Genomic DNA, 19,636 nt, shown 5'->3' on the forward strand with positions numbered 1-19,636 from the left:
CACCCCTCGCCGGCCGGACTGAGTGGGTTTGGACAGGCCGGGCTGCGCGTGTCCCTACCCCGGGTGCTGCCGGCCTCCTCTGCGAGGTGCAGCCTTCCGGCTGCGCTCAGCACGGACTACATTTCCCAGAGTGCTCAGTGGCGGGGCCTCGGCTCGCCGGGGGCTTCGAGCGCCGCGCCGCGCCGCGCCGCGCCGTCGCCTGCTCGGGGGCGCGCGGGCTAGCGCGGAGACAGGGTCAAGGACCCGGAATGAGTTTCGGCGCAGTTTCTCTGGGCCGTGCCGGGCAGTGCCGGGTCGTGCCTGGTCAGGACGGACAGGGGTGGGGGCCTGAGTTGGCGGCGCCGGCGACAGGCGCTCGGGACAGCCCGCGCCTTGCTGAGGTCCCCGCCCCGTCCCGGCCGGGCCGGCTTGTCTGTCAGTCACTGGGGCGGAGGCGGCGGCAGTAGCCGTGGTAGCGGGGCCGAAGCGGGGCGGTGAGCAGAGCGCGGGCCAGGCCGAATGGAGAGGATCTGCCACAGCCTCCCGACTCCGCGGACTCTTCACCCCTGACTGGCGAAGCTGCACCCTCCCGCCCCGTTGGACGCCTCCGTAGCCCGCGAAGGGCTCTCTCTCTTCCGTGCCCCCCAGCGCGGTGACCTCACAGCGCCGGAGACGAGGGTGTTGTGGGCAGAGGCCGTCGACTCTGTGACCCCGCACGGGCCGGGGGCTCGGTCTTCCCCTGCAAGTCTCCCTCCGGAGAGATTCCTGGGCACAGAACCGTTGATCGACCGCTAGGACCCCTCCGGCCTGAGTGCTCCTCGCTGACGGCTCGCTTCCCTGGCTCTCCTCCTAGGAATCTCCCCTTTGGGTTTCTGGCAAGCCCTCCACCCCCATCCCCCAAAAGAGGTGGGGAGGCCTCGGCAACCATGCCCGCTCTGGGCGCCCCCTCACCCCACTCTTCCCTGGATACCCAAGCTGGGGTCTAGCGGGGAGCTGGCAGCCAAAGGGCTGGGGCAGAGGACAGATCAGGGTCCACCTCCCTGTTAGGGAGGGCGCCAAGATGGAGCGGCGGGAGGAGCAGCCGGGGGCTGCAGGGGCTGGAGCCGCCCCAGCCGTGGACTTCACAGTGGAGAACGTGGAGAAGGTATGGGGGCGCTGGGGTGGGCGCTCCGTTAATGGAGCAGAAGTTCTGGGGCTCCATGCTGCTGCCAGAGCTCAGGCCTGGGCCGGTGCCTGCTGGTTTGGTGCCCCCGGAGCACCTGGCATTTGCTCATCTCTGGCCAGCAAGCAGGACAGCAGTGTGGCAATGGCCTCATGGGCTATTTTTGGCTTTTCTTAGACACATGGTCCTCTGTGGACAGACACAGGCAAGTTGGGATGTTGCCTTCGGGATGCTGAGGGCTCTGACTTCCCGCCAGACTGGCCGTGGTCCAGCTGCCAGCTCCGTGGGGGCATGAGCAGTGCAGTAGGAAGCCGGGGAGATCTGCAGCTCAACCCTGGAAGCCAGACTGTTGCTGTGACTATCTGGGATCTGACTTTGTTGAGCCAAGAGATCCCCCGGATGACTGGGGTGAAGTTTTCAGGTTTTTGTTTGTTTTTTGAGAGGGGCCCTTCCTTTACTGCAGAGATTCCAGGCCTGGACAGGCAGCGGAGGGGCTGGCCCCTTTGGTTTCGTGCAGTGTCAAGGGGCCTGGCCCTGCCGGGATTCCTGCTGACCTGCCTGCTCACTTAGCTCGCCCAGGCCGCCCCTGTGCCCAGGTGTTCCTTTCTGAACTGCTTCTCTGGTTCTCTTCTGAGTTCAGATCTGAGCAGCTCAGCATGCAAGCAGGCAAGGCCCCTGGGGAGAGTGGGGAGTTGGGCTACCTTGCTGGAAAGCACAGGGATGGTGGTAAATGTTCACTCGTTATTCTGGAACCCTGTTGGCCATTCCAGGTGGTGAGGGGGCAAACAAGGGGCAGTGGCTATAGCTGGCTTATGGGGTTCACCTGCTGGAATGGAGCCTGCTGGGTGGTCAAGCTCCTGGCTTCTCTCTCACTCCTCGGACACGGTGCTGTCCACTGTGCTTTGTGCTGCCAGGAGGATAAGCCACTGTTTTCTTACTTGCACAGAGTCTCCCTGGAATTGGGGCCCTGGGGCTTCTGCTAGCTCAGAGCTGGGCACCAGGCATTTGCCAGACCAGCCCCTGCCAGAACTCCTCCCCCTCAGGACATCTTATTGGACCTTCCCGTGTGCTCCCCAGGGGTGTTCTCACCCTCCCCCTCCTGCTGGGTCCCTGCCTGAGGGCTGCCAGGCCAAAGTCTTAGTCCTCCTCAGATTTCACCCTGGTCCTCCTGCAAGCATCTGGAATGACCTAGTGATGTCTTGGGAGTGGGGGTGAGGGGTGAGGGAGGGTGAATGGAGCTGTGCAATTTGAGGGAGCAGCTGTGTCTGGAAGGGTCAGGGCCCCTCAGGCTGTTTGGTGTTCTTTTCAGGCTTGGCTTCATCCCACTGGAACCATTCCTCTTCCTTTGGGCCTTGCCCTCAGGGGACTACACTGGGGAGGCCATTATGAGTTGTTCCAAAGTGGAGAGGTAGAGCAGGGCCAAGGTTGAGGTGCCTAAGATACCAGCAGGACTTCAGGCCTGGGAAATACTGCAGAGGCTTCCTGCCCAGCTGGGTGGTGGTTGCAGGGTGAGGGAGGGTGTCTTGCAGGACCTAGTTGCTGTGGGCTATGGGCTCCCAGCAGGATTCAGAGCGGCCGGCCTGTGCTCAGTCTTCCGCTGTCTTGCAGGCTCTGCATCAGCTCTACTATGATCCCAACATCGAGAACAAGAACCTGGCCCAGAAGTGGCTGATGCAGGCCCAGGTCTCCCCACAGGCCTGGCACTTCAGCTGGCAGTTACTGCAGCCCGACAAGGTGCCTGAGATCCAGTACTTTGGGGCCAGTGCCCTGCACATCAAGATCTCTCGCTACTGGAGCGACATCCCCACTGACCAGTACGAAAGCCTCAAGGCCCAGCTCTTCACCCAGATCACCCGCTTTGCCAGTGGCTCCAAGATCGTGCTGACTCGGCTGTGCGTGGCGCTGGCCTCGCTGGCCCTCAGTATGATGCCTGATGCGTGGCCGTGTGCTGTGGCAGATATGGTACGGCTCTTTCAGGCCGAGGACTCACCAGTGGATGGCCAGGGCCGCTGCCTGGCCCTGCTGGAGCTGCTGACGGTGCTACCCGAGGAGTTCCAGACCAGCCGCCTGCCCCAGTACCGCAAAGGCCTGGTGCGGGCCAGCCTGGCTGTGGAGTGTGGGGCTGTCTTCCCGTTGCTGCAGCAGCTACTGCAGCAGCCCAGCTCGCCCAGCTGCGTGCGTCAGAAGGTGCTCAAGTGTTTCTCCAGTTGGGTGCAGCTGGAGGTGCCGCTGCAGGACTGCGAGGCTCTCATCCAGGCCGCCTTCGCTGCCCTGCAGGACTCTGAGCTCTTCGACAGCAGCGTGGAGGCCATCGTCAACGCCATCTCACAGCCTGATGCCCAGAGGTGAGCTGGTCCCCACGTGCCCAGAGGCCCAGCCCTGCTTGGCCGGCCAGCCACACCTCCATCTGTGCAGTAGGGATGAGTCGAGTGCATACTGCATGTCAGGTTCTCTGTTGGAGATGCAGCAAGGCACCAAGCAAGGTGTGGTCCCTGTACTTGGGGTTCAGAGAGCACGGCCAACCTTGAGCCACCAGCTCAGTGAATTATTCAGTTAATGGTGTTTTAGAGCTTCTTGTTCTCGGCAGCAGTCACCCAGTCCTGGCTGTTCTACCTCTGACATATTGTGAATCTCTTCCATTTCCACTGCTACCACCCTAGTCCAAGCTGTCGTCCTCCCCCTCCCGATGCCTGCCGCGCTCTCCCCAGCCTCCTGCCTTCCACTCCTGGGCCCTTGCTCGTCCCAGGAGCTGGGGTGATCTTTCACAAATGAAGACTGGTCCTGTCTTTTTTGATCAGAACTCTTGGGTGGCTTCTTGTTACTTTTTGGATAAAGTTCAGAATCCTTAATGTGACTTGGAAAGGTCCTGCCAGCCTCATCTTGCTCCACTCTCCTTGCTGTCGACACTCCTATGAGGTCTTTTGGTTCCGTGAATGTGCTGTGCTCCCTCCAGCCTCTGAACCATCCCAGGGACTTGACATGTTCCCCTGCCTCAACCCAAATTTGACTTCTATAGGGACGTCCTTTTTTAAAGATTGATTTATTATTTTTATTGGAAAGGCAGATAAACGGAGAGCAGGAGAGACAGAAAGGAAGATGTTCCATCCGTTGATTCACTCTCCATGTGGCCGCAGTGGCTAGAGCTGAGCTGATCCAAAGCCAGGAGCACAGAGCTTCCTCCGGGTATCCCACGTGGGTGCAGGATCCCAAGGCTTTGGGCCGTCCTTGACTGCTTTCCCAGGCCACAGGCAGGGAGCTAGATGGGAAGCAGGGCTGCCAGGATTAGAACCAGTGCCCATATGGGATCCCAGTGCATTCAAGACAAGGACCTTAGCCACCAGGCTACTGCACCAGGCTCCTCAGAGGTTTTTAAGACTAGGTTTGGTCCTGTCCATTATCTCAGAGCTCCCAGTATTTTTCCTTACCCCATAATTGATTTCATTATAAATTAATTTTTGCCTTGTGAGCCTCTCGACACTGTGAAGACAGGGATTCTATCATTTTATTGTGTCACATTGTGCCTTGCATACAGTAGGGTTTAGTTCTTTTTTTTTAATGGATGAAAAGTGGAAGGTACCCGAAGATGGGGTATGAGGGAGGAGGGGGAATATTCCAGGCTCTGGGAACCACAGCAAGATGCCAAGACCTGTGGTAGGCAGACCATGGGGCATTGGAGGTCCTCTAAGAAGGTGAGTGTAGGACAGTGTATTTGGCAAACATTAGGCGAGCATCTGTTGTGTCAAGTCGGGAGCCGAGGCATCAGGAGCGCAGAGAGGAACGCTTTAACCTGGGCATGTCGGGCATGTCGGGGGCTCCTCAGCCTGTGGAATCCTCTGATTGGGAAAGCAAGGGGCTCTAAGTGCCCAGACGGAGCACGTAACCCAGCCTGAGCGTTGCAAAAGGCTTCTCAGCAGAAGTGACAGCCTAGCTGTGTTTGGAAGGCTATGTTGAGAGTTAGCCAGGTGGGAATGATAAACAGTCTAAACAGAGAGCGCCCAGTGGGTCTGATGGTTTGTAAATCACTGGGGGTGGTCGGGCTGCAGGGTGGAAGGGCCCAAGTTGTAGGAGTTCCAGGCCCGAGGCAGACCAAGCTTGAGATTTTGATCTTCATCCCTAGGGTGATATAAAGATTGTAAAGTATCTTAAGCAGAGAAAATGACCTGCTGAGATTTTTTTTCTTTTTTTGGAAATATGAATTGAACTGGAAAGGGTGAGACTAGGGACCTGACACTGACATTTTAGAAGTTAGGGTGTTGGGGAGCCTTTGGCAGAGCTGGAGGCAAAAATCATGGAGATCCCCCAAAGGAGTAGTTCCTGAACAGCCCCGCACGTGTCACATGTGGGAAACTGAAGGCCGTGTGCGACTGTTGAGCGGGCAGTGGGCTTGGTTGATGTATGGCTAAAGTTGAAAAAGAATTGATTTCCCTGTACGTGTACATACCCACACACAAATATGCATGTGTAATACAGACACAGAGATAATGCGCATAGCTACTGGCTTTTAAAACTTCAAGTAAAAACATGGAGGAGATTAGTTTTAACATTAATAATATTTTGGCAAAAGAATTAAGGAAGGGAATGAGAAGGGCTTAGCCTGGCCCCTGTCCACTTCATGTGCAGTAGTTGCTGGTATTCGGTATTGTGACTTTTGGCATGAAGTATTCCTACGCCCTGGCTTCCTGGATTTTCTGGCTTAAGGTGGAGGCCAAGTCCCAGGTCTAGCCCTCTCCTGACAGCCTGAAACTCAAGTCCTGGGTGGGCTCAGACTTGTGGTGGCAAAGGGGAACCCATAGGGACAAGCCCCTGAGTGATGCAGTGTGTCCTTGGATACACCCAGGTTTACCTGCCCAGCCAGTCTCAGGGGCCAGGTAATTGATGCTCCTTTTCCTCTGAACGAATGAGCGAGCAGGGAGCTAGGAGGGAACCCACAGCCTCCTAGGCGCCCATTGGCTGCAGCCCTCTGGTTGCTTAGCAACTCTCCCCATTTTCTCAGCTCTGTTCCCCGAGCTCTAATTGCAGGTCTGGACTAAGCTTCAGTGTGAGCGGCAGCCAAGGAGTCCCAGCAGCCCTGCTGCTGCAGCTGACCAACTACAGCCAGGCTTCTCGAACTCAGTCGCAGCCATGGTCTCTCTCCCCGAAACCTGGAAACCTCTTGAGACTCAGATTTGTTCCCTGGTTGCATAGATGTCCAGGTGGTGGAAAATCTACACAGTAGTTTTCGAGGCAACCCCACCCCCTGCCTCTCGCCTGTGGCTGGATGAACTTTAGCCTTGCTCTGTCCAGTCTGGTTTGCTAGCCTTGATTTGAAAATTTGCCTTCAGCAATTCCTAGATCTTGCAGTCGCTGCCTTGCCTGGGTGTCCTGACATCATCCCCCCACCCCCCACCTTGGCTGAACTCGCACCCTAGTCACCTACCTGTTTTTGCTTTTGCTCAGCCGCTGCTGCTTCCTGGTGCTCTGCTTTTGCCCTGGGATATGTTTTGAATCCTAGAAAAGCTTTTTACTAGGGGCTGAGATTTGCAAGAATTGTTTGGGGGCAATTCCAAAAGAGAAGCAGATCTGTAACCGTGGAAGAGATTTTCTCAGCCTGAACCTTGCATGTTGCTGTTTGACCTTGAATACCATCAGCCTTCTGGGCTATGTTGTCCTTGCTTTAACCTGTTACCAGGCTCAGATGAGACAAATTAAGACTCTCCAGAGTCCTAACTGTAGGTAGAGAGAGTCTTACAGTATAGAGGAATACGGGGGGGGGGGGGTAGGGCCCCACCTCCTGTCTTCATTTCAGTTGCTGGGGAGCTTGTAGGCCAGGGCTTTGGCCCTGTCTTACCCTGGCCCTGCTTTGTGTCCGAGTCTGGCCTGAAGGTGCCCATTGTCTGCCCGTGCAGCCTGTGTCAGGGTCATGGGACTGAAGCCCTCTCAGCTGTTTCTAGGCGGCACCCTCTGGGGCCATCTCTGGGCTGGGGAACATCCTGATGTGAATGGCTTTCCCTTCCGGAATGGGCCGATGGAGGAGGCTGACAGCTCCAGGCTGGTTGCCTCTCTTTGTCTTTCTCCTCCCACTAGGGTTATAACACTACTGCCTGGGACAAGCCTAGCAACAACTCCTGGCCCCCTCAGTGCCTCACCCTCCATGGACTACAGGGGTGACACCGGTTAACAGCCATATTGGGGCCTGGTGTCTCCCGCCTCTGATCTCCCTCGAGTGTGGCTTCCCCCACTCAGTCTGATCTCCACAGGACAGGCTGTCGGGGTGGGGGCAAGGAACTCTCTCCACCTACCTTTTGTACACTGGGATGCTTCTCCTTTTAGAACTCTAACCTGAGTCCTCAGCTTTTCTTTCCTTCCACATTTCCTCCCTAGGCAATTTGCATATACTCCATAGCTTCAGTTAAAGACCTGTTTATTTTGGGCCCTGCCCATTGGCCTAGTGGCTAAAGTCCTCACCTTGCTTGCATCGTGATCCCATATGGGTGCCAGTTTGAATCCTGGCTGTTCTATTTCCCATCCAGTTCCGTGCTTGTGTCCTGGGAATGCAGTGGAGGATGGCCCAAAGCCTTGGGACCCTGCACCTGGATGGAAGACCTGGAAGAAGCTCCTGGATCTTGGCTTCAGATCAGCTTATGTCCAGCCATTGTGACCACTTGGGGAGAGAACCAATGTCTTTCCTTTTCTCAAAAAATAAATAAGTCCTTTTTTTAAAAAAAAAAAATTTCTTTGTAAAGCTACAAGGTTGGGTAAAGCCAGGAGCCAGGAGTTTCCTCTGGGTCTCCCACACAGCATTCCAGGCAGCAGCTTTACTTACTACACCACCACCACAACCCCTCTTCTAAAGTCTTTAAAGTCTTTTTTTGTTGTTGTTTAAGATTTACTCATTTTTATTGAAAAGTCAAATTTACAGAGAGAAGGAGAGACAGAGAGAAAGATCTTCCGTCCACTGGTTCACTCCCCATGTGGTCACAATGGCTGGAGCTGTGCCGATTCAAAGCCAGGAGCCTCCTCAGGGTCTCCCATGTGGGTACAGGGTCCCAAGTCTTTGGGCCATCCTCCACTGCCTCTAGGCTATAGGCAGGGAGCTGGAAGGGCAGTGAGCATGTGTGACACGAACCGGTGCTCATATGTGATCCCGGCGCATGCAAGGCAAGGACTATAGCCACTAGGCTATCACACCCGGCCCTCTTCTAAAGTCTTTAACAGAGCACCTGAACCTGCAACAACCCCATCTCTCCTATCCTTGTTCTGTCTCCCTAGTCACTGACTGTATTCATTTCCTAAGGTATTGTAGCAAAGCATCAGAGCTGGGTGACTTTAAAGGACAGACGTGAATGTATCAGCAGTTGTGCAGGTCAAGTGGAATCAAGGTGTGAGCATGGCCAAGGCTCCTCTGAATCCTTCTTGCCTCTTCCTATTTTCTGGTGGTTTCCTGGCAACCCTTGCCATTGCTTGGTTTGGAGCTACCAAACTCCAGTCTCTACGCTTATCCTCACATGGCCTTCTCCCTGTGTGTGAGGCAGGGAGATTATGCCTTCCTTCCAGAACTGGTGTTGGGTGGCAGATGGCTCTGATGGGTCTCCCCACCTCTAGGTACGTGAACACACTCCTGAAACTCATCCCACTGGTGCTGGGACTCCAGGAACAACTGCGCCAGGCAGTACAGAATGGGGACATGGAAACCTCCCATGGCATCTGTCGCATCGCTGTGGCCCTTGGCGAGAACCACTCCCGGTAGGGTGGAGGGCAGCTCCGGGTGAGGCCCTCCAAGAGGTGGGATTGTGGGACCACCCCCCATTGTGGGAGTGGTTTCATGACTTTGTTGCCTCCTCGCCAGGGCCTTATTGGACCAAGTAGAGCACTGGCAGAGCTTCCTGGCGCTTGTCAACATGATCATGTTCTGCACTGGCATCCCTGGCCACTATCCTGTTAATGAGACTACCAGCTCCCTGACCCTCACCTTCTGGTACACGCTGCAGGTGTGTGGGCCTGGGCTGTGATGGAGGCGGGTTGGTCGGGGGCTTCTGTGGCTGCTAGTGAGATGGCTTATTCTCTCCCCTGGCTCTCTCAGGATGACATTCTGTCCTTCGAAGCAGAGAAGCAGGCTGTGTACCAGCAGGTGTACCGGCCAGTCTACTTCCAGCTAGTGGATGTGCTCCTGCACAAGGCCCAGTTCCCTTCTGATGAGGAATATGGATTCTGGTCCTCGGACGAGAAGGAGCAATTCCGAATTTACAGGTGATGGTAGCAGGCCAAACCTGACTCTAAATGGGCCATGAGGGGAAGCGTCCTGAAGTCAGGCCTCCTGAATTCTGGAGTTGCTTTCTCTGTTCTCTGGGCATTTTTGCAGGGTTGTGAGGGTCCTGGGCTCAGGATAAAAGGCCTTCCTGTGCTCTGCAGGGTGGACATCTCGGACACGCTCATGTACGTCTATGAGATGCTGGGGGCTGAGCTGCTCAGCAACCTCTATGACAAGTTAGGCCGTTTGCTCACCAGCTCAGAGGAGCCCTACTCCTGGCAGGTACCTCGCAAGCCTGATTCCCTCCATACCCCCTGACCCGTCATATCCTCCACTCCTCATCCAACTCAGTGGCACTCTTTCCACAGCACACAGAGGCCCTGCTCTATGGCTTCCAATCCATCGCAGAGACCATCGATGTCAACTATTCTGATGTGGTGCCTGGGCTCATTGGCCTAATCCCACGGATCAGTATCAGCAACGTGCAGCTGGCAGATACTGTCATGTTCACCATTGGTGAGACCTGGCACACACTCATGATCTCATGCCCAGGGCCACAGTAGCCATCCCCAGCCATGACCAGCCTGTTTGGTCCTATCCAGGGACACACACACCTCCCCTAGTCGGCATTACAGCTGACCAACTCTTCTGGAGATGGAGTTCTTCCTACTATGTGCTGAGCCAGTTTAGCCAGGCTGGTTCCTGCTTGTGGGACAGCAGCCCTAGGCCTTGGTAGAATGGCTTCCTGCTGCTCAGTGGTGAGGCTGCTGTTTGAGTTCGCAAATGCATACTGCCCACTCAGCCCTCTGAACGAGTAGTACTCTGTTTAGGGACTGCAACTAGGTCCTGGCAGTTCTGTCTGCCTCAGGAGCATGGTCTGAAACCACCCTGGTCGGTCTGCCTAATAGCCTCCCTCTTGCTTTCTGCAGGAGCTCTGTCTGAGTGGCTGGCTGACCACCCTGTAATGATCAACAGCGTCCTGCCCCTCGTGCTGCATGCCCTAGGGAATCCTGAGCTCTCCGTCTCATCTGTGTCTACCCTCAAGAAGATTTGCCGAGAGTGCAAGTATGACCTGCCACCCTATGCTGCCAACATTGTGGCTGTTTCCCAGGTAGGCAGGGCCCAGGCTGGTGCTGGGTGGCCAGCATCCTGTGCCCTGTGCTGAAGTTGGTGTTCCTTCTCTTTGCCCCCAGGATGTGCTGATGAAACAGATCCACAAGGTGCAGTTCACAGGTTTCTGGGAGTCTCCTTTGGGGTCTTATGGGAATCTCTCATCCTAAAAAGCCCATCCTCCACATTCCCCAGCCCTTGTTTTATTCCCTATTGGAACCTTCCCACTCACTGCCAGATGTGGTCAGGCCTGATCATCCATATTCTGTCCCACAGACGAGCCAGTGCATGTGGCTGATGCAGGCCCTGGGCTTCCTGCTGTCAGCCCTGCAGGTGGAAGAGATCCTTAAGAACCTGCACTCGCTTATTTCCCCTTATATCCAGCAGCTGGAAAAGCTAGCAGAGGAGATGGTGAGTGAGCTAGGGGGCTAGGGATGGTGCTGGGTCTCAGGCCTCTCCTTGTGTGAGTGGGATTGTAGCTGCACTTAGGATCAGAGTTGAGTGATTTGAGAAGCAGGCTGTGGCTGTGAAATCTGAAGTTTGCTTGGCTTCTCCCCCACAGCCCAATCCCTCCAACAAGCTGGCCATTGTCCATATCTTGGGTCTTCTGTCCAACCTCTTCACCACGCTGGATGTCAGTCACCATGAGGATGAACATGAAGGCTCTGAGCTCCGGAAGCTGCCAGTGCCGCAGGGACCCAACCCTGTGGGTGACGTTATCTTTGCTGCTCCCTCCCTTCCCACCCATATACCTGTACCTGTAGGGTGTCATTGTCACTTGCCATCTCTGTGGATGGTGTTGTCATTGTTTGCCAAGCCCCATGCGGTGACGCATTTGGTCCTCTGACCCGTGGATGACCGTATTGGTCTCCTTTCTGTAGGTAGCAGTCATTGTCTTACTCAACCCTGTGGGTGATGTCCTTGTGCATGGTCCAACTGGGGGTGATGTCACTGAGATTCCTGTGATCCACAAGAGACACCAACAATGTCCTTCAACTCTCAGATGATGTGATTAAAGTCTCATGATATAGGTCCCAGTCTTCAACTCTGTAGGGCATGCTATGTGAGCATTCACTGTACTCTTGTACATAAGCATTCACTATCCCCTGCAGGCACTAAGAGTGGTTACACACCTTCAGGTGTCTCTCAGTCTGCAGGGAATGCCTGTACATGGTTGTCACAAAGTGGTGTGGAAAGTACTATGACAGGCTTGGGCACATAGGGCTGCGGCACAAGCTGTTGGATCTGGGGCAAGCCTTTGCTTCCCATTCAGGACTGAATTTTGGGGTATCTAGTTTGCTTATCTCCTAGAACTGTATTAGACAGCAGAGTGGTCTCAAGTAGAAGTAGCTTCCAAGCTGGTGTAAAGTTCCCATAGAAAAACAAGGCACTACTTTGGTCATTGTTCCAGAACCCTCTCTCCACAGTTTTTCTTAGAGAAAAGGAAGACATGTGCACCCTGACCTCTGCTCAATTCCCCACTCCCATTTCAGTTACACTTTGGCTCCAGACCAAGCCTGGGCCGCCAGCATCCCATAGTACCCCTTCTGTGACAGTCACCATCCTGCCTTCCTCTCTCTCACCATCTCCCATAAACTGCTCCCATCTGTACATCCCTGCTCCAACCCATGTGGGTGAGACAACATTTCTACTTCCTGAAAAGCCAGCCCATCGCCTTGGGTTTCTGAGCACCAGTGGGTAGGGTGTGATTGATTTAACAGGTGCTGGAGGGAGACACCGTGGTCTGATGAAGTACTCATAATCTTCCTGTTTCATGGTAGGAAGCTTCTGAGATGATCTCTGGAATTCCGAACATGCTCATTCAGTCATTTCAATTCCCCCAAGTCCCATGCACTGAGTCCTCAGTTTGCAGGCTAGGGTCAAGGGTTTGAGCTCCTTTTCCACTCCCTGCTCCCAAATCCTCAGGTGAGTGACAGGGCTAGTGGAGGTGCCTCACTTCTCTGTGTCTTCAGGTGGTGGTGGTGCTGCAGCAAGTCTTCCAGCTGATCCAGAAGGTGCTGAGCAAGTGGTTGAATGATGCCCAGGTGGTGGAGGTAAGGCCTGAGCCCTGCTTGCTGCCCCCATAGTGACATGGCTGAGAGGTGGAGCAAGCGTATTGTCTCACTTCAGCTTGCAAAGCACTGGAAGAAACAGAAAAGCTGAATTTTGCCCAATAGATACAGTCTTTCGGGAAGACTTTGAAGACTCCCCAATATCACAAGAAGTGCTCCACGAAACAAATATACTGTTAGGGCTGAGTGATAGTCAGGCATCTGTGTGAGCAGCAGACATGCCTGCCTTTGGTCTTGACAGGTCAGATTTTTGTTCCTGCTGTTGCACTATAAGAGGAAATGGTGGATATGTAAGTAGCAAGATCCAGGAGATGACCACAGCCTGTGCCTTCTATGAAAGGACTTTTTACCCCTGTCCTTCTGGGTGAGGGTCTGACTTGTTCATCTTCCACGGGGTGCAGGGCTAGGCAACGTTTCTGGATAAGGATTCCAGTGTTGGGCCTCTTCCATACAGGGATTCAGTCCCATTCCTGCAAACAGTGATCTCCCGACCTTCTGATCAACTGTGACCTTTCTCCCCAAGGCGGTGTGTGCTATCTTTGAGAAGTCTGTTAAGACGCTGCTGGACGACTTTGCCCCCATGGTGCCACAGCTGTGTGAGATGCTGGGTCGGATGTACAGCACCATCCCCCAGGCCTCTGCTCTTGACCTCACTCGACAGGTGGGCTTTCTGGGTAGAGAGGCTGGTGTTCTGGGTACCATCTGAGGCAAAAAGATTTAATGCTGGTTAGGGGTGGATCAGATGCCTGCTGGGATCACCACCTGTGCTGCAGGGATATTGGCCTGGCCTGGTGACTCTGAGCCTTAGCTTACCGGCACTTCCTACTCTGTTGTAGCTGGTCCACATCTTTGCCCATGAGCCTGCCCACTTTCCCCCAGTTGAGGCCCTCTTCCTGCTCGTCACCTCCGTCACACTCACTCTCTTCCAGCAAGGTAGGTCCTGCCCAGGGTCTCTGCTGCTGCTGCCACTGCCACTGCCTCTGCTTCCCCATTTGGGGAGCCAATGCTGCCCACCCTCTTCTCTGTTCCCTGAGTCGCATATGGGACTTGATGGGAAGCTCATGGGTTCATGCACAGCACAGTTGTCACCTTACAAGGAGTTGACACTTTGGGTTGAAGTGGACAAGAGGGTGAATGATGTTTTCTAATAGCCTGCTGGGCTCAGGGCTGACATATGGGAGATGTGGGGTAAGGCTTGGAGGGACTTGGGCACTAGGCTGGCTCCTTTCCTCTGGGACACAATGAAGAGTGAGTGATTAGGGCATGGGCTTTGTAGTCAGGGAGAACCAGATGTAAGCTCACCACCATCAACTGGTTGTGTGACCTTGGGCAAGTAACTTACTTTGCAGAATCTTCATTTTCATATCTATGAAATGGAGTTGTCACATACTTAATATGATAATTACAGGTATTAAAATTGGGATGTTCTGGCTCCCCAGCTTGGGGTTTCTGCATAGAAAATATTCAGAATGTTGCTTCCTTTCCGTTTTTGGGCCAACCTTTTGTTGTAATCTGAAAAACGAGTTGCCTCTGATTGAGCTCCCATTCCCTGGTCTCTCTGCTAGAGAAAGTTGGGAGAAGGGGTTCCAGGCTCTCCCACTGTCTATCGCGGGATGCTGACTGGGGAAAGCAGCAGTACTGCTTCACCAGCCCTCCTAGTCTCACCTGCCCTTCTTGTCCCACACTTGAGGCTCAGCAGAGATCCTAGCTCACTTCCTCACTCCTGCTCCTTTGATCCTGGCCTCGGCTTCTCTGGACCACAGGCTGAATCCTATGTGGGGAGAAAGCTGAGCTGGCAGCCCTGCTGTGTTCACCCTCAGCTGCACCTCCCATCTCTGGGACAAGGGCTCAGCATTGCTCTTGGCTCTTCCTCAATCCCCCTGCACGGGCCTCACCTGGATTGCTTCAGTAACCTTCTACCTGACACCCACTCTTCTCTCCAACCCATTCTGCACACTGCAGCCGTTAACATGCTTTAGACAACCTGGGTGTCAGCCTTTTTCCTTTCCTGGCTTCAAGCCCTTTCACTGCTCCTCGTTGCCCCCATGTTATAGTTTCATTCCTACCCAGGACACACACTGGCATCCCTCTGATGGCCTCTGCTACCAGTGTCCTTGGGACCCTGGCATCCCACATTGCATGGGATCTGGTGCCCTTACTCCTCCCATGGGAGCGATTCTCACTCCTTCATGCCCTAGACATGAGGGAAACAGCATGGGAGAAGCAGCTTTGAGGCAGGGCTGGGTGCTTCTAACTCTGAGGAAACCCAAGCACCACTCACACAGCACCAGACACACACAGCAGTCAGCCTTCATGGTGTCTCTGCCTGGACTAAGTCCCACAGAGGCAGGGCTGAGCATCTGCTCTGTTCCTGACACCCAGAATGAGGCCAACATAGAGCACGTCTCAGACACTGCTGAGTGAAGGAGAGTGAGGGCTCTCTATGTTAGGACCCTTGCTCCCTGACCATTTAGCCCACCACTGCGGTTGAACCTACTGTTCCACCAGGGGACCTGGGGCTGGGGAGTTGGCACCCTGGGCCTCACTTTCCAGCACTTAAGTAACTCTGGATTCATGTTCGAATTATTGTTGTCTCTGTGTAGCTTGGAGAAGGAAGCAGGGAGGAGATCATGAACTACTCTACAGCTGGGAAAATGGAGCATACGTGGCTTGCCCAAGACCATACAACTACTTGATGATGTCTCAGGCAGATGTTTTTGTCTTGCATCCTCCCAAGAGTGGGGAAGCCTGGGCAGCATCTCCAGTTGCACACCTTGTTTTTGCTACAGGAGTCTTCAGGACTGGAGGCAGAAGTGTCCAACATCACACCCTTTGGGCTTGGCAGTGGACAGGAGAGGATGGCCCCTGCATCTGTTAGGCCAGCCCAGTTCTAGCCACCCTTCCTTGGGCACTACCTTTCTCTGTATCCTGGGGTGACACTGACTGGTTCTCCTCTTTCCTGGAATGCTCAGATGATGGGAGCTGCTCCTCAGCCCTGAACTTGGCCCTCTGCTGAGTCCCTGTCCCTATGGAGGGACTTTGCTTAGGTGGGGCTCTGGTTTTTGGCCTTACGATGCTGTTTCCTCCCCCAGGCCTGCCAGTGACTTCCCCAGCCATGCCCACAGCACACTGGGCACTGCTCTACCCAGGCTAGGGGGTCCAATGATTTAAGCAGATCCAATGGATTCTCTTCCTTGATTAGATCAAAAACCATAAAGTCAGTAAAATGAGGGGGACCATTGACTCTAATCTTGATGCCCTGGCCATTCTAGGGCATTTGGTCAAGCCTCAGAAGAGGTGCAAGGATTGCCTGCCACGCCCAGCCCTGCCCTCTTCAGTGACTGTGTAGGGGAAATGAGTGCTAGGAGCCATACAAGACAACCTCAGCCCACCCAAGGCCACTGCAAATGTGTTTCTTCAGTTATGTGGAGTGGAGTCCAGAATGGCTCAAGCGCCACAGGATCAGTGGGGGGCTGGCATGAGGAGGAGTGGGGAGTAGGCAGAAGGTCCCTGGGGGTGCTGGGGCAGGCCCGTCCTTCACTTTGCCGTCTCTTTCTGTTGGGCTTCTCCCAGTTCATGGTTTTTGTATGTTCTGTTTCTTTATCTTGCTTCCTGCTGCTCATGTGCCCCGCGCTGTCTCCCTGCAGGCTCTCAGTCCCACATAACTATATGAGGTTGAGTTGCTGTTTGTATAATTTTTTCTTAAGTTCCATCTTTATTATATTTTAGGGCCCAGGGATCATCCTGATATTGTTGATTCATTTATGCAACTCCTGGCACAGGTGTGTTTTAGTTTTATTCATTCACGTTCTGTTCTCTCTCTTTCTCTTTCTCTTATGTTGAAATTCAATTTAAGCCTATTTTTAGCTTTCTGTTGACAAATTTTTTTTTTCTGTTCAGTTGAATAGAGTTTCTTCATCTGTTTCCGTGGAAGTTGACAACCCAACATCCTCCTTTAGTGCCCCTTTGCCTCAATTAGCACAGTCTCCTTCCAAGACCAGGGAGAGGCTGATCCGAACAGAGGGAGCTGAGCTGGCCAGCGGGGATCGGGAATGGGGGAGGGCGCTAGCCATGCCCAGCAACTCCCACCTAGCTGGCTTGCCCAGGAAGCTCAGGGTTCGGGCTGGAGGTGAAGGGCCTGGGCTTCACTGTCCCCGTGCTCCTGCCGGGAACTGCCTGCATCAGAGCCCTGCGCCTGCTCCTGAGAAGTAGGCTGGAAGCAGCTCTGGGGTGGCGGGGACTGAAGAGGAGTGTGCGAGGTATGGCCTAGGGTCAGCCAATGGTGGGAGGTTGTACTGCCACTGGGTGGACTGGGGTAGGCTCCACAGCGAGGCCACATTAGGATGTGCTTGTGTTTGGTATGTGTTTAAGCGTGTTGCACCTTCTTTTGTATGTTTTGAGTTTAGTTTGGGAAGGGAGCAGAAATCACCTACTGCAGCTGTAAGTAGTGTGTGTGTGTGTGTGTGTGTGTGTGTGTGTGTGTGTGTGTGTGATATGGAAGTGTGGGCATGTGTTATCACTGTGTTGAATGTTGATGTGTTGTCTGTTGATGTCTTAGACATTGATGGGCTTGTGTGAGTGCGTGTTGGGCAGTGTGGGCTGTGTGGAAGGATGGAGTGTGTGGCATGGCGTCAGTATGTCTAAATCACAGTATGTATAGTTTGGTAAATATGTTGGGCTCTTGGGAGTGTGGTGTCAGTGTGATGGGGGTTCTACGTCTTGTGAGTTGGGGAAAAATAGAATGCTTCTTAATCATCATACGAATATTCTGAATGTGTGATCTGTGGCTGGTACTAGGCCAGGTGTTAAAGTCTTAAGGGGGAGAAAAAGCATGCCTGGTTCTTGCTCCCTTGGAACTTAGAGAGTGTAGTTGCGAGAGGCAGGAAGCATGAGGTGTAAGGAATGTTCGGGTCTGGATGGATGAGTATGTTAGAGAGCCATGGGTAGGTTGGAGGTGTGGATGTGTGGACAGTCTGGGGATGTGGAGTGATGGGATGTATGACAAGATGTGTGGTAGATGTGGGAGAAGCTGTGTGTGTGTGTGTGTGTGTGTGTGTGTAAGGGGTGCCTTTCAAGTGGGATGTATGTAGAGGTATTTGCGCATGAATAAACATGGAGGGTAGAGGGCATTTGAGGGGCTGAGGCTGTACGCTGGGGCATTGCTGGGTAACAGCAGTGTTGAAGACTGCTGCTGGAGCTGTGCCGAGCATCTCCTGTGACCTGAGGATGTGCCACTTGTGTCCTGGTACCGCTTAGGCCAGGCCATCTACACCCGCCCCCCACCCCCCGCCACTGCCCATGGTAGCACCAGCTGGACCCAGGATATCCTGGGTGAGAGGTGGGGCTGGGGCTGCAGGGCTGCTGTCTGCATTTTCCTCTTCTTGAGCAAGAGCTGGAGGGTACCTGAGGAATGCGGGTGGAATACAGGAGGGGGGCTGTCGGGCTGAAATCTCCATGTCCACCTGCTATTTCTTCTTTCTGCTACCACCCTGTTCACAAACCCAGGGGCCTCCACCACCTCTATGAATCAAAGGGAAGTTTGGTGGTTACCGGGAGGTCTGGCCCTGATAGAGGAGGGGAGAGGGTGGAGTTTGCTCAGGAAGTGACTTGGGGCCCAGGCTTTCTGCATTATGATCCCCAGTCTTGTCTCTCACATACACACCTATACCTGTGCATTCAGGTACTACCCGGCTGTAGTATCCCCTGGGCTGCTCCTTGTTTGATCAGCCGGACTCTGGGGTAGTCTTGGGTTCCCCAGAGCTGGCTGGGTAGCTGGTTTCAGCAGCCTCTACCTATGGTGCGGAGTTGGGGGCTGGGGTGGCAGGTGAGTGGGGGGCGGGAATGGTTCTTGGAGCTGCCTGGGGCTGGGCTTACCAGCTCCACCTCCTGCAGGCTTTGAAGCGGAAGCCAGATTTGTTCCTGTGTGAACGATTGGATGTCAAAGCTGTGTTCCAGTGTGGTAAGTGGGGCCAGGAGGAGAGATGGGCCTGGGTGCCCCTCATAGAATCCTCAGGCCTCGTCTGATCTACCTCTGCCTCTTCCTCAGCCGTGCTGGCCCTCAAGTTTCCCGAGGCACCTACCGTCAAGGCCTCCTGTGGCTTCTTTGTGAGTCACCTGCTGACCCCCACTCCTCCCCACGTCCGTGCTCCACTTTGGCCTGCCCGGGACTCCAGAGGGTAGAAGTGTCCATGTCTCATCGGAGGCGGGAAGGCACTGGGGCTGATGGGTCTCTCTGTCCTCTGCAGACAGAGCTGCTGCCTCGCTGCGGGGAGGTGGAATCCGTGGGGAAAGTGGTGCAGGAGGACGGCCGTGTGCTGCTCATAGCAGTGCTGGAGGTGAGAGGTTGCCAGTGGGCATCTGACTGCATGCCAGGGGTGGGGGGTGGAGTGGCATCACTGCTGGGGCAGCTGTATTGCTGGGGCTCTTGAGCCTTTTGGGCCCTAAGCTCTTGGATTCTCTTTTGTCCTCAGTTAAACAGCTAGCAGTTGTCAGGGTGGCTGTGGGCATCAGCTGGCTCTCCAAAAGCAGCGCTCCCTTGGCATGTGCAGTGCAGGGCCTGGGGCGCAGCTAGAACTCCTTGCTTCTGAAGGCACCAGGCTCTGGAGTGCTGAGAGCCCCTCTCCTTCAGGCCATTGGGGGCCAGGCCTCCCGCAGCCTCATGGACTGCTTTGCCGACATCCTGTTTGCCCTGAACAAACACTGCTTCAGCCTCCTGAGCATGTGGATCAAGGAGGCGCTACAACCGCCTGGCTTTCCCTCGGCTCGGCTCAGCCCGGAACAGAAGGACACCTTCAGCCAGCAGATCCTTCGGTGAGCAGAGCTGGATGGGTCTGGCTGTGGGGGATGGGGGAGGGTGAGGAAGGGGGGATGGATGATGCCATCCCGCTGTCCTTTGCCTCCCTCAGTGAACGAGTCAACAAGAGGCGAGTTAAGGAGATGGTGAAGGAATTCACGCTGCTATGCCGCGGCCTCCATGGCACGGACTACACAGCTGACTACTGAGGGGTGCCCCTTTCCCATCCACCTCTTCTCACCTCTCCCTGTGCCCAAAGAGTAAAGCTGGACCCGCACTACTGCCTGTGCTTC

At 54.6% G+C, this 19,636-nt stretch overlaps 2 protein-coding genes across 2 annotated transcripts in view; both read left to right on the forward strand.

The window, feature by feature from the left end:
- The first annotated feature begins 395 nt into the window (after window positions 1-395).
- Window positions 396-19,620, forward strand: IPO13 (importin 13). Its single transcript, XM_040974352.1, has 20 exons — window positions 396-1,123; window positions 2,750-3,486; window positions 8,723-8,863; window positions 8,967-9,108; window positions 9,201-9,367; window positions 9,530-9,650; window positions 9,737-9,884; window positions 10,298-10,479; window positions 10,562-10,588; window positions 10,755-10,889; window positions 11,041-11,184; window positions 12,452-12,532; window positions 13,074-13,211; window positions 13,387-13,483; window positions 16,280-16,332; window positions 18,443-18,509; window positions 18,597-18,655; window positions 18,796-18,885; window positions 19,179-19,360; window positions 19,456-19,620. The coding sequence occupies exons 1-20, from the start codon at window positions 1,040-1,042 to the stop codon at window positions 19,550-19,552; spliced, it is 2,892 nt and encodes a 963-aa protein (XP_040830286.1). The 5' UTR covers window positions 396-1,039; the 3' UTR covers window positions 19,553-19,620.
- The window catches only part of B4GALT2 (beta-1,4-galactosyltransferase 2), a 34,544-nt gene continuing 20,850 nt past the window's right edge, over window positions 5,943-19,636 (forward strand). The window contains exons 1-2 of the mRNA XM_040974359.1: window positions 5,943-5,948; window positions 6,326-6,336. The gene's annotated coding sequence lies outside the window, so the exon portion shown is untranslated. The remainder of the gene's footprint in view (window positions 5,949-6,325; window positions 6,337-19,636) is intronic.

The sequence above is a fragment of the Ochotona curzoniae genome, unplaced genomic scaffold (genome assembly GCF_017591425.1).
Source record: "Ochotona curzoniae isolate NIBS_2020 unplaced genomic scaffold, NIBS_Ocur_1.0 contig_2404, whole genome shotgun sequence".
Lineage (NCBI taxonomy): Eukaryota > Metazoa > Chordata > Mammalia > Lagomorpha > Ochotonidae > Ochotona > Ochotona curzoniae.